At 42.5% G+C, this 18,797-nt stretch overlaps 1 protein-coding gene across 2 annotated transcripts in view; it reads right to left on the reverse strand.

Moving 5' to 3' along the window:
• The window catches only part of Aoah (acyloxyacyl hydrolase), a 215,003-nt gene that overhangs the window by 16,485 nt on the left and 179,721 nt on the right, over positions 1–18,797 (reverse strand). For both annotated transcript variants that reach the window (XM_047562947.1, XM_047562948.1), the window contains exons 14-19: positions 17,740–17,776; positions 16,914–16,988; positions 10,882–11,054; positions 4,095–4,153; positions 3,913–3,972; positions 2,547–2,643 (exon numbers count right to left, since the gene is read on the reverse strand). In XM_047562947.1, the coding sequence (XP_047418903.1) occupies positions 2,547–2,643; positions 3,913–3,972; positions 4,095–4,153; positions 10,882–11,054; positions 16,914–16,988; positions 17,740–17,776 (501 nt within the window). The remainder of the gene's footprint in view (positions 1–2,546; positions 2,644–3,912; positions 3,973–4,094; positions 4,154–10,881; positions 11,055–16,913; positions 16,989–17,739; positions 17,777–18,797) is intronic.

Consider the following 18,797-nt stretch of genomic DNA (forward strand, 5'->3'; position numbering starts at 1 on the left):
AGTTTAATTGAGATATCTATTTTTGTTCTGCATTTATTGTTGCCATGAAGACAGGAAAGAGCTGCTGAGGTTTTACTTCCAAGCTTCCTAGTTCACCACTGGAATGCTAGGTCAAGGATTAAGCTCTTCTCTCTATATTCTCATGGAGATAATTCTGTTTGGTTGACAATGATATTCCAAGCATCTACACAGCTCTTGGCACAGAGAGAACATTGTAAAAAAAAGAAGTCTGATGATTGAATGACAAAGCTCTTAATCTTGGGGTGTTAGAGACCTTCATATAGGTGACCTGAAGATTGTGATTAGGTAGATCTGGAGTAAAGCCTGGGATTTTGCATTTGCAACTAGCTCCTAGGTGGTGTTCATTTTGCTCATCCGGAACCACACATGGAGTGGCAAGGGCATAAGACCATGGTACTCTCTCCTGGGAACAGGTTATGTAGCAAGCATAGCATTACAAGCATGACACATTTTACATAGCCATCACAGAGATTGTTAGGTAGATATGGCATCCCCCTTCCAGGTCTAGAAAGGGACTCTGAACATCTCTAACAAGACATGTTCTGAGAATTGACTATGGTCCCAGAGATAATAAATGACAGGGCTAGGGATCACCCTGGAAAATATAAAAGTCCCATGTGAATGTTAGATATTATTATATTTTTAATAACTTTATTTATATTCAAGGTTGGTGATGATCAAAGATCACTTGGTGGTGCATTTGTTTACACCAGGAATTCATTAACGAGTCTTTAACTCTGCATTTTAATGAGAGGTTATTTATCAAAATGTCTCTCCCCATGAGAGAAATGTGTGTTATGCAGGCAGGAAATCTAGTTAAGGGAGATCAGTCTTGTTGAAAAGATGTTCAGAGTTGAAGTACTAGAGTCTGCAATGCACAATGTGTCAGCTAATGTAATATTTGATAATTCATGATGGCCATCTGCTCTATCCCAGATGCTTGGGCCGGGGGAGGGGTGGCTGGTGGTGGGGGATAGAGATGATAAACTCTGGATAAGAAATCTTCCATCCTTTGCATACACGGTAAAGCTTTTTCATTAGCATCATCTCAGCTGGCAGTCAATCAACAGGGGGCTTTCTCTTGTATAAAAATTGCTTAGCAATGAAAATGAATTTGGAAGGATTACAATCAATAAATAATACTTTTTTCAGAGTCAAGATGTAAAGGATAAATCAGTAGCTCTAGTAATCATGCCTGTTTTTGTGGAGCCTCTCATTAGTGACTTCAGTGTTTGGACAGAACACAAGAAAAGGAAGTTGATATTCTTTCCATAAAGTTGGGATGTAGGTTGTTTATTTCCCCCACACACAAACTCTTTGGTTCTTCCCTTAGAGATTCTGATTAGGTTGAGGATAAGGTTCATCCTGTCTGGGACCTGGGAATCTACACTGCCACTGAGTCCCTAGGTAACCTGGTGCCTCACTTGCCTCACTGTGAGAGGTATGGCCTTACCCCTCATTTCTGTTACACCCATCTTTAGTCTGCAGGTAAGCAGGGCATTGCTGAATTGGTAAGAACAGGTTAGGTGATTCCATTAGCTCCAAGGTTCCCAGTTCAAAGCTTTCTCCAAAGGTCACTGTTTCTGTTGCTTTCAGGATTCTGATGTGATGGCAAGAGTCAGAATGGCAGTCATCAAGAGTACAAACAGAAATCAATACTGCAGAGGATGTGGAGGAAAAGGAATCCTTTTACACTGTTGGTGGGACTGTGAATTAGTACAACCACTACCGAAATCAGTATGGAGGTTCCTCAAAAGACTAGGAATGGAACCACCATTTGACCCAGCTGTACCACTCCTTAGCATTTATCTTAAAGAATTAAAGTCAGCATACTATAGTGATACATGCATACCCATGTTTTAAGCAGCACAATTCACAATAGCCAAACTATGGAACCAGCCTAAGAGTCCATCAATGGATTAATGGAAAAAAGAAATGTGGCATATATACACAATGGAGTTTTAATCTGCCATAAGGAAAAATGAAATTATGTCATTTGAAGGAAAATGGAGAGAATTTGAGACCATTATGTTAGGTGAAATAAGCCAAACTCAGAAGGTCAAGGGTTGTCTGTTTTCTCTTACTTATGGAAGCTAGGCGGGGAAAAGGAAAAGTGTAGGGTGGAAATCTCATAAAAATCAAAGGAGGATCAGTAAAGGAAAGGGACAAGTGAGGGAAGGGTTGGGGAGCACTATTGGCCAGATTATATTGTTATATTGTGTGCATGTATGCATATGTAATAACACATCCCACCATTATGCACAACTATAATGCACCAATAAAAAATGTGGAAAGAAGAATAAAAAAGAAAAAAAAGTGATGAGGGCGTGATGGTGAGCTCTAGCCTACCCAGAAAGAGTCTCACGCATTATCTTTTTTCAATGTGGAGAGCTATTAGTGTCAGAATGGGCAGCAGTACCCTGCCCAACCTGCTGCTTGCTGCTTTATTAACTCAGTGCTCCGGCAGGCTCTCCACTGTAGCTGCTATGTCTGTCCTCTGTCAATACCTAAACCAAGCAACTTACTTTCTTGGAAGGCAAAATCCATGTGGAAAAGATTGAAGTTCGTAAATTTCTCACTGGTTGCAATGTTTTTCAGTGTATTGGAGAGTTGTTCCGCTCTCTGAATAGGAGGGAAATAGGGAGAATTCCATGACACGGAGACTTTGACTTTCATGAGACAATTCAGGCAGAAAAAAGAAATCGATCTTCCCCTCCCCACTCCACCTTCCTTTCTCCAAGCCATCAGCAAAGAACAGCTCTGCACATTAAATTCTATTCATGTGCAAATGACCAATGAGCATATGAAAAATGTTAGCATTCATTAGGAATCAAATCAGTGCAAATTAAAGCAATAAGATAACACTTTTCCCCCATGGGACTAGCAAAGATGGGATGAAAACCTTGAGAACGTGAATGTTGGGGTAGGTGAATGAGAATGCTGGTTAGTTTCACCTTTCTAGAAGCAATTTGATATATGGGTCACATCCTTAAACATGGACATGCCCTTTGATCCAACAAATTTTATAGGAATTTATCTTAAGGAAGTAGAGATGTCCACAAAACATACATCTTTATATGTATAATTATTCATTGCAATGCTATTTATCATAGCAAAGAACTGGAAACAACCCATATGTCAAACACCAAGGGATGCAATAAATCATGGTATATTGATATGTTGTATATTTTAAAGTGGTTGTATTATTATGATGTGGAGAAATAATACATGAACGTTGGAATGCAGAAAAGAATGTGTATGCTCATACTATGTAGGTAAAACCCCAAAGCTTATTTATGGAAGTGATAATGAAAGACATATACACATAGTAACTTTGAATGGTAAAATTTTGGGTGATTTTTGTGGTTGTTGTTTGTGTATTTTTATATTATTCGTGTACGAATTGAAATATTTTTCTTTTTAAAATAAGATTCAATAAGTCTGTTTTAAAGAGGTAGTTCACTATCCATGAAAGTAGTTCAAATCAGTTTACTTGAGCAATGGGTTCCCTCACAGATATCAGGAAGTCCTCATTGACCTCAAGAGAACTCCAGTGATAGACGGGGCTAACCTTGCTCGACTTTCCACTTCTATGACTGTATGTAGAGCTGGCTATGTGTGTGTGTGTGTGTGTGTGTGTGTGTGTGTGCACATGCATGTGTGCACACGGGAGTGAAAATGACCTTAAGACACAGTGAGAGATCCAGACCCAGACAGAGGCAGAGAGCCACCTCAAGTTCTCTTGGTGCCTCCAGCACCCTGGCAGTTTGGTTTCATTACTCATCAGCTTGATGACCATCATGCTTCTAGAATCCCACCCCCAGTGAAAACTGTAGCATAAACAGGAAAAGAACGATCCAAGATGGCATCAAAAGACTGTGCCAGTCTTACCTCTGAAGTGAGAGTCCGGAGCGTCTTGTTGGAAGTCATCCAGCCACTGCAGGGGCTGACCTGAGAGCAGGAAAATACCACTTTGATTAAAAGGGAGCAGCAGTGGGTAACAGGTGTGTGTGTGTGTGTGTGTGTGTGTGTGTGTGTAGATGTGGCCTTGCAGCAAGTGTCTGTGAGCTCACCTGGAGGCAGTTCAGGAAGGAGTACAGTTGTGCATAAGTCACATCTTTATTAAGCTGGCCTGGAAAACAGAGAGGTTGGATATGTTGTATGTGTACTCACACAGCAACACTTAGAGACATTCATAGGTGACTCAATGTCCTGTGTAGAGGCTGGTGCTACCAAGGGGACTTTCCCTGACTTGTCATTTATCATTGCCCATGAAGTTGAAAGCCAGTCTTAGCACCTTGGCGAGGCCCTAAGCAACTCAGTGAGACCCTGTCTCTAAATAAAATATAAAAAAGGGCTGGGGATGCGACTCAGTGGTAAAGTGCCTTTGAGTTCAATTCCTGGTACACCAAAAAAAAAAAAAAAAAAAAGTCTGTGATTTACTTCTTTCTGAGCCCCTAGGGATTCCAGGTTGGGGAAGGGACCTAGGGATTCCAGGTTGGGGAAGGGACTCTAGGGAGTTTACTCCCAATGGAGAGCTCTTAGGATGGGTAGGGTCAGGGCTGGAGGGCTGGCCTCATCTAGACTTCAGAGAAAAGGAATCTGTATGACCCAGAATACCTTCAACAAAGCACTCTGCAGTGCAGAGGCTTTCTCCTGGCAGTGGTATGAAAGGCTAAGTTCCTGTGGGGCACAGGGAACATTCCAGATGGTAGCTGACTGAATCCTCCTTTCCAAGTTTATGAACTACTCAGGTCTGACTCAAGTGTCCCATGCTGAAGACCTGACAGAACATTCTGAGTGTCTGAAGCTCTGACCATGGAGTGTCCTGCGGATGAACCGAAGGCCTCCCAATACACTTGGGGGGAATGGGGGAACCCAGCATATATTGTCTCCCTTCATGGCACTGGGCTGAGGTTTTCCCAGTGGGTATCTTATTTGAGTTCTAATTAGTACATATGCCCTAGGCTTATCTTTGGGTGCAGGTTTCTAATTCGCGTACAACCAGAGAAACCATAGTTGTACCCCATTTGTGTACAATGAATCAAAATAAAAAAAAAAAAAATGAAGGGAAAAGTGTCATATGGGCCCATCCAGAACCTTTCTGAATATCCGCCATAGACCCAGAATCTGGGGGGATTATTTCTCTTCCAACACTCCCCTCTCTCCCTCCTCCCAGCTTATCCACCCCTACAGGCAATCAACTTTCATGCTATGGCAGACACATAAAATCTACTTCCCCCCTCCCCAGTTCTCTGGGGTGAATGACTGATGCTGTATCCATTAACACTTCTCACACTTTTGAAAAAACTCGAAGAAGATAATAGGACATATCTCTGAGTGAAGAGAAAGATTGAAGGTGATGGAACACAGCCTTATTTTTCACTTATACCTCGGATCAGTTAGACCGAAAGATAAATTCAATTTGCTTGTCATAGAGGAAAAATATATTCTGTCTCTGTGTGGGTGAGTGAATCTTAGGACCAGAAAGCCATAGACTTATTACTGCCATTAAAGTCACAGTGACCCGCTAGCTCTCTCTTCAGCACAGGCTCTGCCTCCTCACATTTTAGATGAATCCCAAGCCTCTGGCTTCATTGCATTGGCTCAACATGGAGCTCCTGAGCTCCCATCTTTCCCCAAGTCTTTGCTTCCACCCACTGAGGCCTCTTTTCTCTCTCCTTCTCCCCCTCTCTTTGGGCTTTTTGCAATTTGCCCCTTCCTCTGTGTCCCAGCCTGTCTCAGCCCAGTGCAGTCCAGCTGCAGAGACTGAGGGAGACCTGCAGCTTCCACTCCCCACCCTGGTCTTCCCTGTGCCTCAAAGACTTGGCTCTTCCCCCCAGGGAGACTGCCTCTGAGAAGCAGCCTTACCATCTTGTGCTGCCATCCTGGGACCGGGTTTCCTAAGTAGCTTTGCTGAGGCTCTGACACCTTGCTGTGTCCTGATGTGTTCCCTGACTTTAAGGGATGACCTGCATCTCTTTACTCTGCTCAGCGGCTGAGGTCTCTGAAAGGAGGGTCCACCAGTAATGCTCCTGGACCCTCCCCACCCACTCCTTCAAGATTGGATTGCTTTGACATCCCAAGGGACTGGAGTTTGTCCTGTTCTGTGGACACTGGAGATCTAACCAGTGGATGTTCTTTGGGGGTCAAGCCCAATCACAGCCTGGCTCCACCCTGCTTTACTCACCTGTCCTGCTGTTCTACCCCTGTATCCCAAGGTCCCAGGTACCTTGGGATGAGACCATGGCACGGATCCTCCATCAGGACCTAGTGAAGTTCCTCTCCCATTCCCTTCTCTCTCCCCACTATTTTGGCACTGGCTCCAAATGAACCTGGTTGATGAACGGATAATCCTTAGTGTGAGTAGCTTGGCCTGCTGGTGTATTAGGAGTAATAGAAGTTAATGGAAATGTCAATGAGTCGCTTTCCCATGTCTCTGGGAGGGTGACTCTGGGTTGGCCACATGGAAGGTTGGTTGTGAGTGCTTGTGATGGGCTAATGACTTCAAGGAAGGGAAGAGGAAAGATGACACTTATGCTTTCTCCCTTTACTGGCATTGCCAGTTGGTCATTCACTCTTTCTTTTGGGGGCACTACCTTTAACCCTATTGCTTTAACGCAATTTTTGCATGTTGAGGAGCCTTGGTATAAAGACAGATCCTACCTATATGTTGTACCTATAAAGAGGTTCTGTCTGTGACCCCCTGGTTAGATAATCAAGCCAGTTAAGAAAGCTGATCAAGAAAGCCCAGTGCTGAGTGGTAGAGCACTTGCCTAGCACATGGAGGCATTGGGTTTGATCCTCAGCACTACATAAAAATAAATAAAGAAAATAAAGAAAATTGTGTCCATTAAAAAAAAAAAATGCCCAGGAACAAACAGGGGAGAGGGACTTCACACAGAGTCCAGGGATTATCAGGGGTTGAAGAATTACAGTGTGTGTGTTTGTGTGTGTGTGTGTGTGTGTGTGTATGGGAGAGAAAGCAGTGAGCTGGCCCAATGGCTGCCATATGCTCTCTCTGAAGATTAAAAGATGTGTTCTACTCCAGCTGGCTAGAAGGAGCAGTTCGTGTCTCAGTAATTTTTAAGTTCTTGAGGATAGAATCTTTGATATTCGTTTAATGCCAGGAACATATTTGAAATCTTAGGTACTATAAAAGCTTAGTACCAACGAAGATCAGTCTACCTCCATGAAATACTATCTAAATGTATTTAAACTACATTCATTCAGACTGGGAAGAAGCTGGCAATGTAATATAAACTACAAGGTATTTTTAAGAGACATTGGTTTCAAGTTGAAAAGTAATGGGGCAAGATGGACTTCCTGGCTTGTGGAAGAGACCCTTCAGGGAAGGCTCACAGGCGATTTCTTGGTAAGCAGCACCCTGACTTCTTAGCCACTCTGACCTTTTGGACAACTCCCAGAATACCCATGACTTGCAATGCTGTCCTTGGCACTGGTCCTTGTTGCTGTCAGGATCTATATGCTTTCTCCCTGGTGGGGTTGTCTTTTCTCACTCATTTGAGGATAAGGACTCCTTCTTATGTCATCTTTTGGTCATTTAGAAATATGTATTTCAGACATATTTCTAGAATGATTACCTTCCTCCTATACCATGGCTGAGAAGATTTAAGACCGGTCAAGCTTGACTTTTCTCAAAAGCTCTATGCAAGCAGAATCCTAATATGTGACCTGCTGGCTGGCAACTCCTCACAAAGACAATGAACTCTCACCAGGAATTTCAATTACTGGTGGAGATCGTGGGTTTGTCCCAGCTCTTGGCTGCTAGTCATTGACTGGCAGTGACTCCTGAACATGGTTGAAAAGGAGAGTTGCTAGGAGGGATCCATCACTCCTTCCTCTCTGGCTGTTGTTCCCAGCCTCCAACCCCTGCTACTTGATGCTGTGGCATTTAACCTTTGCACAATGCTCAGACTGTGTTCTGTCTGACCTATCCAGTGGGAAAGGAGGAAGTAGAGAATGTATCATTGACCAGGGTTTCTCTCCCTACTGCTCTGCTGTCTGAACTCCCCTAATCCTTAAGGGGTGGTTAAGGCCAAGTCTATAGACCCATCACCATGCTTCTAGACTCAGATATAGAAATGAATAGAATTCCTTTCCCAACCACTGTTTTTTGCTGTGCACAAGTCTTGGTGCAGTATCCCAGGAGCTGGACTCCAGTGATTGACTGTTGAGTAGGATGAGATCTGCTCTAACCTGGAAAGTGACCAAACCTGGAGGCTGGTTCAACTTTAACCCTGCTTCGTGGCTGGCTCATATCCAGTGGGAATGGATATGCAGAGGTTGAGTTGGAGAGGGAGTAGGGAGACAGCTGGACCACAGTCCTTCCTTCAAGCCTCTCATCTTATGTGAGTTGTGAGCCCTGTCGAAGGAGGACTGGGGAGGCTGCAAGAATTCCATCTACCTCCGCAGTCTTTCTAGGAAGGACCCTGTTGCTTCTTCAGGAAATTTATAACTTATTTCCCATGGCAACCAGGCAACAGGGATAATTTGGGATGTGAATAATTACTTAAACATATTAAACAAATTTTAAATGGTTTTAGCTTTTTCCCTAATTGGATTTTTTTTTCAAAACTGGGGTTTTTATAGAAAACACTTGTTCCACCTTTTCCTTATTCTTCTTTTGTGCTATGAAATGCCACTGCATGATTAGTGGCCAGAGAGAGGCTAAAATTTCTCACTCTAGGTGCTCCTAAAATTCTTGGTTGTGGGGGGCTGTCTTGCATATTTCAGAATGTTCAGCAGCATCCCTGAAGTCTATGTCTTAGATGCTATAGCACTCTTTCCTCAATCCCCCACCGTGACAACAGGTGGGGATGGGCGGACAGTCCCTGGTTGAGAACCTCTAGCTGACATAATCCACAAAGGCGAATGATTAGTCTCCCAATCATCCTTTTTTCTTCCACCACTCCTTTCCAAATTGCAGGGAGTCATCATTATCTACTGTTGTTAAATTGAGTGAATCATAATGGCGCATCCAAAAGAGTTTATGGAGGTAATTTGACGAGAAGTTTATGGAAAGAGAATGCGATTTGAAATCAGAAAACCCAAAGTCAAGTCCATCCTGGTGTGATGAGGTAAATTGGGAGCATGCTTTCCCTGTCCCTAACTTCCCCTCTCCAAGCATTTCTTAGTATTAAAGGAATCTGCTGGAGAGACTGTGATTTTCATAGCTGTTGGCTCAGACACGTTTTTAGCCTGTGTGATTGTCCTTTAAGCCTTCAAGGCAGCCTGGAGTGGAGCAAAGTCCCCCCAGGTGTGTTCACACTGTTGTTGCTAAGGAATGAGGGCAAAACTGTGTGAACAGGAACACTATGCTTTCCTTAGCTGGAGTGGAAGGGTATCCTGCTTGGATAATAGCATGTGTGATCTGCTTGAGGATGTCAAGAGGAGAGTGACTTCATCCTCAGTGATGGGGAGTTGAAATGTAGAGAGTTAACATTTCCTCCCCCATGGAGAGTCTAGAGCTCTTTGAGAGCTGGTTAAAGGATACCTGCTGTTTTCTCGTGTGGGCAAGGGTGGAATTTTCTGAGGGAGGAGGTGGGGAGGTTGGCTTAAACAGGGCTGCAGAAGGACAGGGAAGATGGAAATGACCCCAAATCATATACACCAGGGCAAGCTCTTGATGGCCTCAAGTGTGAAATCCGGCTCTCTACTTCGCTCTCTCAGGAAGCCACAAAGGAATGTGTTGTGGGTTTTTCCCTCTCAATTGCTCCCCTGACTCATAAGAAAGGGCTTAGATCTCCAGCACAGTTTAGCTTGGGTTGGTCTTGGGGGCAGGAATGGTAATATGGGGGAAGGGCAGCCCTTTCTTCACTATTGCTGGACCCAGGTTGCTGTCAGTGTGGAGCTGAGGACCGGAAACCCAGACTTCTTGTAGACGCTCTTCAGAGAGGGCTGAGGCCACCACTACCAGCCCTCTTCCCTCTTTAATTTTCCTCCTGTGATGTTTATCACTCTTTAACATGCTTTTGGAGTCTTTTCCCTTCTGGAATAGAAGCTTTACGTAGGCAAGAATTGAGAACTATTGTGTTCATTGCTGGTTACCCAAGTACCTAGAAGTGTGCCCTGACACATAAGGGGCACTTAATAAATAGCTTTTGAAAGCACATTCTCCCTTGAAATACAGAAAACAGAGTCCTGCTACACCCAGCTTAGTATACATTGCGCTATGCAACATTTGGTGAGCTACCTAACCTCTCTGAGTCATAACTGTTTCATCTATAAAATGGAATTAGTTAATGAAAACATCTACCTCATGGTTTTGTTTTAAGGATCAGCATGCCAACCTTTCTTAATGGGAATGATTACCACTTTTATATTGTTTGTATAGTATCTGAAATGGTAAGGCTGCCATTAGAAGTTTCTAGGGACTTTAAAGTCTTCCAGAGCCTACGAGAGAGATGTAGATGTAGGGAGTTAGCAGCCCAAAGGTCTGTGTTCTACAGAGTTCTAGAAAACTGGTCACCTGAAGACACCTATACTGAAGTTTGGAAAACTCCCTCTCTGACTCAGGGCTTTCTGTCTCCTGTTTGGACTTCTTCAGTTCATCCTACATTTTTGCCTCTGTCAAAGGAGTTTCCTGATTTAAACTGTTACCTTTCAATTCCTCCTAATTCTTCGTGAACCACTTCTGCCCTTTCTGGCTTTGAATCTGACTCTGCCCACCTGTGGATAATGACTGCCAGATACTGCACAGGAGGGCTCTTCTCCTTCATCAGTTCTAACTCATGTTCTGCACTAGCATTTTAGGCACAATCCTGCAAGGTTTTAATTATACGTACATTGAACCATATATACACTGTTAAAGAGTAAAAAGTATTTGCAAACCAATACCGAGAGGATGATATCTGTTGTGCAAATTATCCCAGAGAAATGTGCCATCTGGCAAGCCATATAAAATAACATGGCTGCCATTGGGCAGGTGGGAATTTAGATATTTCAGAGTCTGCATGACGTTGGAGTACAACTTCTCAGGAGTGGTCATTTCTGGAACTGGGTCAGTCTTTCTGTTGGTGGAAGAAACAGAAAATATATTATCTAAGGAGCAATGTGTACAAATACAAGATAAACACCCCCACACACAACGTGGTTATTATTGGTTCCATTTTTCAAAATAATCCTGGCTTTCCATCTTTTTGGCACATGTTCAAATTGTACTTCCTGACTCCCTTGTGGGTGTGTATATCATGTGATTGGTTCTGGCCAATGAGTTGTGAGTAGTTTGGTGGTGTGAGAGTCTCTAGAATGGTCTTTTCTTTACCATAGTTGTGGGCAATGTTCTAGATATCTGCTTTACCAATATGACTCCTGAAGAAGAGTTACACAATGATACCTGATGGACATGTAGTGCCAGAGTAAAGTAAATGTAAATGTTGGTTTATGTTACTAAGATTTTAGGGGATGTTTGTTCCTGTAGCATAGACTCATCTATCCTGTCTTGTGTCATTGGTGTGGTCGCCTGTTAACTTTCGCCTTTCTGCTTTCTCTCTCTCTTTTTGTTCTGCTGACACAAAAACACTTTGGCGCAAAGCAATTATATTGAACTCACCAACCACATAAAGGTAGGATGAATTAAGATGGAGCAAAGTCTCCCAATCTCCCTATTTAATGATTATTTTTTTTTTTTTGAGTCGAGGCACAACGTTGATGATACACAAAGAATCTGAGCTCATTTGTACCACTTATGAAAGGGTACTCCCCCAAATTAAGCAAGCATAATCAAAATGGCTAATTGCTAAGTGAGATCAAAATGGAAACCCTGGTATTGCTAATGGAGCATTTCTCAGATATCTTTGTTCCGTACTCTAGACTTGTGTAATTTATCGTGTGTCAGTTAAATCCTTTACCAGGCATGGCAAACATCAACCAATTCTGAATTAAGGTCACCCAGGCCATATGCATGAAAAGTACTTCTGGTTTCTGTCTCTGAAAAAAACAGTATTGCCAGGTGTGATGGCACATGCCTGTAATCCCAGCAGCTTGGGAGGTTGAGGCAAGAGAATCTCTAATTCAAAGCCAGCCTCAGCAACTTAGCAGGGCCCTAAGCAACTCACCAAGACCCTGTTTCTAAATAAGACGTAAAAAAGGGCTGGCTGGTGATGTGGCTCAGTGGTTAAGTGCCCCTCGGTTCGATCCCTGGTACCAAAAAAAAAAAAAAAAAAAAAAAAAAAAAATTCAGTGCCATTTGATCCGTCTACTCTTTTTCTCCTGGGTGATTTTGGGTAGGGGAGAGTAATTACTATTATTTTGGGGACCAAAGAGTGCGAGTGGTTAGGAAAAACCTCATAGGTTTCTCTTGTCTGCTGAAGGTTTAAGAGGCTTAGCTGAAGATGCTTAATGCTTTTCAACCCAGGTATGTGCAGTGCCATGTCAGGGCCAGCTGGATTTCCCTGCCCACCCCAGTGCATGGGCACTCCTCCCCACACACTGATGAGCTCAACCCAGACACTCAAAGACGGGTGAGAGATTGGGAGTGCACAGCTAGAGAGGAGACCTGTGAACACCAGTCCAGGAACACGATGATTACACTCGGGGACGAAGTGACACCGAAGTCGATGCACACTGTTATATACTCTGGCACATGTCAGGAACACATGGCCAGACTGGGAACAGCTAAAGAGCCTCACCCCTTGGGGTGGCTCAGAAGCCTGTCTTTGTCCTAATGAATTGTGCCTGGTCATGCAAAATAAGCCTGTTTACTTGGGTGCAAGGCTGGCCACAATCATTTCATTATGCTGTCATGTATGCCAGCCAGATTTCACCTGGCTGATGCCAGAGAGAGGTTGCCCCCTCTTGAGGAAGAAGCCAGTCAGTTTCTACAGAAATCCAGCCTCTCAGCACAGAGCCCTTGCCCCGCAGCCCATCACGATCAAGTGGGCCGACCTAACACACAGTTGGCACGTATGCTTTTGCATCATCCAACTGAGATGGTGGCAATTAGGCGATTTCCTTCATACCAGCCACTTGCAATTACATCACCAGGCCCCCCACCCCCTCAAGGAGGCATCATGACACAGACTGAGAATGGGGCGGGGTCTGCTTGGCTTACACTGCCCGCTGCATGGAGATAAATAAAAAATTCCTTAAAAGCAGGCGTGGCCTGGAGAAGACTGGCTGGTTGGGAAATTCCTTAATCATTCCCTTCCTCAGTCATGCCTCTGACTCTGAGAGCACTGCTCCGAGCAGCAGGAGTCCTGTCCATTCCCTTTCCTGCTGGTCTTCCTACCATTTGAATGGACAGCATGGTTTACCCAGTAGCCCGGGTTCCCTGGGGCCTGTGACCTATCAGTTCCTTGGTTGCTTCTCCTCAATGCAGTGCCTGTCACCCATGTAGTGGGCGTAACCTGATGCGTTGGCATTGCAGAAAAATAATGATTGGAGATGGGGGAGCACAGACAACCTGTGTGGGTTTCCTGGCTTTCTCCATTGGATGCAAAATGCACCATTTATATACTCATACATGGCTGATGGGACTGCAGATTGGTGCAACCACTCTGGAAAGCTGTATGAAGATTCCTTAGAAAACCTGGAATGGAACCACCATTTGACCCAGCTATCCCACTCCTCAGTCTATACCCAAAGGACTTAAAATGAGCATACCTCATGCAGCCACATCAATGTTTATAACAGCTCAGTTCACAATAGCTAAACTATGGAATTAACTTAGGTGTCCTTCAACAGATGAATGGATAAAGAAGTTGTGGTACATATATACAATGGAATATTACTCAGCCTTAAAGAAGACTAAAATTATGGCATTTGCCAATAAATGGATAAAACTGGAGAATACCATGCTAAGTGAAATAAGCCAACCCCAAAGAATCAAAGGCTGAATGTTTTCTTTAAGATACGGATGCTAATTCACAATAAGGGGAGTGGTGACTAGGGAAGAATAGAGGTACTTTGGATTAGAAAGAGGTGAATAAAAGGAGGGGAGAGGGTGTGGGAATAAGAAGGAGAATATAATGAATCGAACATTATTACACTATGTGCATATATGATTATATGCCTAGTGTAACTCTACATCATGTACAACCAGAAGAATGAGAAGTTATATCCCATCTATGTATGATGTGTCAAAATGCATTCTACTGTCATGTATAACTAATTAGAACAAATTTTTTAAAAAGAAAAAAATGTACCATTTATCATATCTATGCCCACTGAAAAAAAATGGAGCCATGACAATGTGTGTGACTAGTGTCAGATGCTTGTAAAATTCTGTCTCATTTCCAGCAATTCCAATGCTCTTTCCAGAGATGTCCCGTTAGGATGTTGGGTAAAAGCTGTCATTGGCCTTTTTGATTTGAGGCTGTAAGTCCATTTCCATTTTCCCATCATTGTCTCCACTACCCAAATGTTCTACTGCTGTAGCTCACCCCCATTTGCTGTTTCTGGGAATTTTTCTTCTGTATTACATTAAATAGCTTTTGAGGGCAGTGGTCGGTAAAGCGAAGGAAACCGAGTTAGCATAGGTAAAATTAAATATTGTTACGAGAAAGTTAAATATGCTTGTATTATCTTTCTTTTTGAATTTCTGACACTAGAAGCTATCCTCCAATCATGACCTTCATTCATTTAGCTAATATTTATTAACAAAATGAGTTTAGAGAATTGTGAAAGAAGTGCAGAGCTGCATTATTTCAGTAAGAACTGACCTCATCATAAAAGAAAAATAAAAGAAAAAAGACTAGCAAGTATCCTAGAACTTGTTCTAGGACAGAATTATTATGCAACTCCTGGCTGGCTTGGGCTTTATATGAAATCCCTTTGCTCGTTTTGGGATATCTATTCCACCTTGACGTTCTGGCAGATGGGGAGGTATGTTGCCATCTGTCTTTATTTTTCTAACCCCTCCATAGGACACCACAAAGTGGGCACTGCAGGGACATCTCACGCTGCCAACTCTGTTCTTTCACCCAAATGCTTGCTGCTTCTCTGCCCAGATCCCAGGCAAGGGAGAGGCTGGCACAGGACTCTGGCTGATGTCTTCCTGCTCTTTGGATATTTGGAAAAGAGAAAGCAGGACAGGGCTTGGGGGTCCCCTGGGTAAGCAGGTTGCTCTGGAAAAGTACAATTTCAGGAATTTTGGCTTTTGGAGTGAGAGCCTCTTTCTGCAGGTGCTTTTTTACTCAGTATAACCCATTTGCTCTTTGTTTCTCCCTGGAGGACTATAGATGGGGGCTAGAGGGATAAGGATCTGACCATGGGTTTGTTTTCTTTTGTAATGGGGTCCAGGGGCTACAGTTCATGCTTTTCTTTCTGTGAGTTGATCGAGTTCAGGAACTGTGACAATTTTGCCATTGAATTCAGAGCTTGTCCCAATGCTTGGCATATGGTGGGTGCTCAACAAATATTTAAAAAAATTGAGTAAAAGGAAGCAAAGAAGTTCAGTGTGGACAATAGAAAAAAGCACAGAGTATCATCAGAGTTTGGCATGGATTCAGTCTTGCTACTTAATAGCAGTATAAGCAAGTTCCTTAATCCAGTGAATCTCAGTCTCCTTATCTGTGAAATGTAGGCAGTTCTGCCTGCCTCTTAGGACAGTTGTAGGGATGAAATGTCAGAGTAGCATAGCTCTTGGCTCTGGCAGGCCTTAGTAACATTTGCTGTGTACTGGAAAGCCCCAGGTGACTCACCACACAGGTAAGGACCTTGGATGACTTGGGGTTTTGGGGAAAAGAGCAAACAAACATGGGGAGAGGGCAGGGTTGGCCCATCATCTCTGGATGATGAAGTGGTTTCTATTGTCCTGAACTCATTTCCCTGACTGTGTCTATGCCTCCTTCACCATCAGAGTTCTACAGAGGTATCTGTGAAGGAAAACACATTTTAATATTATTGAACATGGTTTTTAGCACAGGCTTGGGAAAGTTGGTGAGTGAATTAGGGCAAGCAAAGGGTGGGCAGTGAGCAGGGTGGCCCACTTCCTGCTCTGTCATTAATCAATCTGTGTGACCTCAAGTGCCTCATTGAACCTCTGTTGGTCTAACTTCTCTGTTTACTAAATAGTGGGTGGGCGGCCACGGGGGAGTTGCTGTAGATCCTATCTCACCTTTTATTTATTTTTTTGGCCACAATCACAGGCCAGATGGCATTCACACATGCAGCATATTCTTAGGGGAATATGCATATTTTGATAAACCTCTCCAAATGTTGAAGGGGAAGTAAGTCATTCAACATTTTGAAATCATTATTGATATTAACATTTTAACAAAAATTTCCTTTTTTTTTTTTACTCCAGGTTATGGGCATAAATAGGATTGGCTATGAGTTATATGCTACCTTCTTTGCAAATGCTGTAAGTCTATGCTCTATCTTCCACACAAGAAAGTAATCAGAATATGAGTGAGACAGGTGTTCTTATGGGGTAACTATGCTTCATTATATTTAAAAAGTCATCAGTTTTCAATCTTGGATTCTTGGTTAGGAGAATCGTATTTCTTGTGATGTAACTCACGATTGATTCTGACACACCAATTTGCTGTCATCTCAGAATTGTGAATAAATGGATCGGTTACAGTACTTTCAAAAGAGGCTCTCAGCTTCACAGGTTGTTTCTATTGATTTCACATATCTAGGACTTGCTTTTAAGATAAAGAAATTTGGGGCTGGAGTTGTAGCTCAGTGGAAGAACTCTTGCCTAGCATGTGTGAAGCACTAGGTTCGATTCTCAGCAGCACTACGTAAAAATAAATAAATAAAATAAAAGTATCTTGTCCATCTACAACAAAAAAAAAATTTAAAAAAAGATAGAGAAATTCATTAATAGCAAGCCACAAATAGTGGAGTGGAGTTGGTGTTAAATGGGGTTGGGACCAGGGGACCCAAAAACTTTTGAAAAATCTTCTTTCTCAATAACTCACCCATTGCAGACATCATTTCCAATCATGGCATATATGACGATGGCTGGATGGTCCAACAGTTGATTCCTAGACAAGCTGAGAAGCCACAGATAGATAGAATCTGAATGCCAGACACTTGGAAATCCAGCTTTGCAACCAGTAGCAGGCTGGGGCTGGGGGGAAATCTTTGTATGACTGCTTTGGTAAGCTTTCCTCTACATCTCTTTTATTCCAGTATGGTCAATCACTGCTCCTAAATTCCTTCTTCTCTACAATTTTTAGCTCACTTCTCCAACAGGAAAATACCACAGAAATGCATAAAACTGAAGAGAGTGCGTTGAAATCCCAGATAAATAGGCACTACACCATCTTCTTAGCATCTTTCACTGCCCTTTGTCATTAATAAGCACATGAGCAACCTGCGTGACTTATGACCAGGCTCAAGGACATCCCAACAGTTGTGGTCTTGTAGTCAATGTCAAAAGGTCAAGGCTTCCTAAGACTTCTATTCAGGGCCTCACTTCTGAATTTTAAGCCTAAAACGGACACAAAATATTTTCTTACTCATAAAGTAAGAATATGACATAATCTTTTTGTCTTTTTAGTTACTTCTGTCAGACCTAAGTTTTATCCAATTTGTATGCATTTTTATGTTCCTCTTTGAGAAACCTACATAAATTAATCACTTCCTATGCTCACTGGTCCGAGAAATGATGAACTTGTGTTTGGATAATGACTAATGAGTTATTGATGCTCAGTAGAAATGATTATCAGGTAACAGAGAGTTTTCATTCCTTTTTCAAAATGAGAAACCAAAAGCAATTTCTTAGATCCATTTTCCACTTACCTTTCTATAAATCGCTCCAAGTTTTTAGAAGATGCACCTGAATGATTAAAATTAAGAAAATAATAATTGTTAGTGAGTTCAATTTAACACTATGGAATTGAGTATGAGATCTAATTGGCTGAATTCATGGAAGCAGCAGCATTATTGTACAATCTAAGATCAACCAGATCATCACACTGTGCTTCTGGTGAATTTCTGTAGTGTTTTATCCTGTAACTCTCCTTCAGGAGTTTTCTATTTATTTTACATTATATTAAGATCACCAAAATCCCTGTGGATTCATGGGTCTGAAGACATTTCCTAAACATGATTGAATAAACATTTCAGTAGATCTGAGAAAGAGGTGTATATCTACCATCAAAGGGACAAACTATCCCAAATTAAGTAAGGAGTTGAAGGACCGGAGGAAGAGTGAAAAGGATTCTTTGAGAACTATGGATCTCCCTGGAGAGCCCCATTTAAACTCCTCCTAGCATTTCTGCTCACTCCTGAGGTTCCTTCAGGATATGTGGTGAGCGCAAGCTTCAGATTATAGAGTTCCTGTAATGACATGTGACCATCAATGTATCTCTTACATGAGAATCATGTTTAATGAATATTTACTTATTCTTCATACTGTTAAACACTTAGTTCATTTGAGCATCAGAACAATTGCGTGAGTTATGCACTAAATCATTCCTATTTTTAAATTTTTAACTTCTTTTGGTACAGGAGATTGAACCCAGGGGTGCTTAATCACTGAACCACATCCACAGCCTTTTTAAAAAATATTTTATTTAGAGACAGGTTCTCACTGAGTTGCTTAGGTCCTTTCTAAGTTGCTGAGGCTGGCTTTGAACTTGCAATCCTCCTGCCTCAGCCTCCAGAGCTGCTGGGATTATGGGTATGCACTACTGCACCTGACATTATTCATATTTTATAGATGAGGAAAATGAGGGTCACTTGTGACTTGCCCAAAGTCACACAACTACTGATTTGGAGAAATACAATTCAAACCAGACCCTTCTATCTTCAATGCAGAACTCTGGTTTCCTGTGGAACATTGCTCCTCATCCAGG

The sequence above is a fragment of the Sciurus carolinensis genome, chromosome 8 (assembly GCF_902686445.1).
Source record: "Sciurus carolinensis chromosome 8, mSciCar1.2, whole genome shotgun sequence".
Lineage (NCBI taxonomy): Eukaryota > Metazoa > Chordata > Mammalia > Rodentia > Sciuridae > Sciurus > Sciurus carolinensis.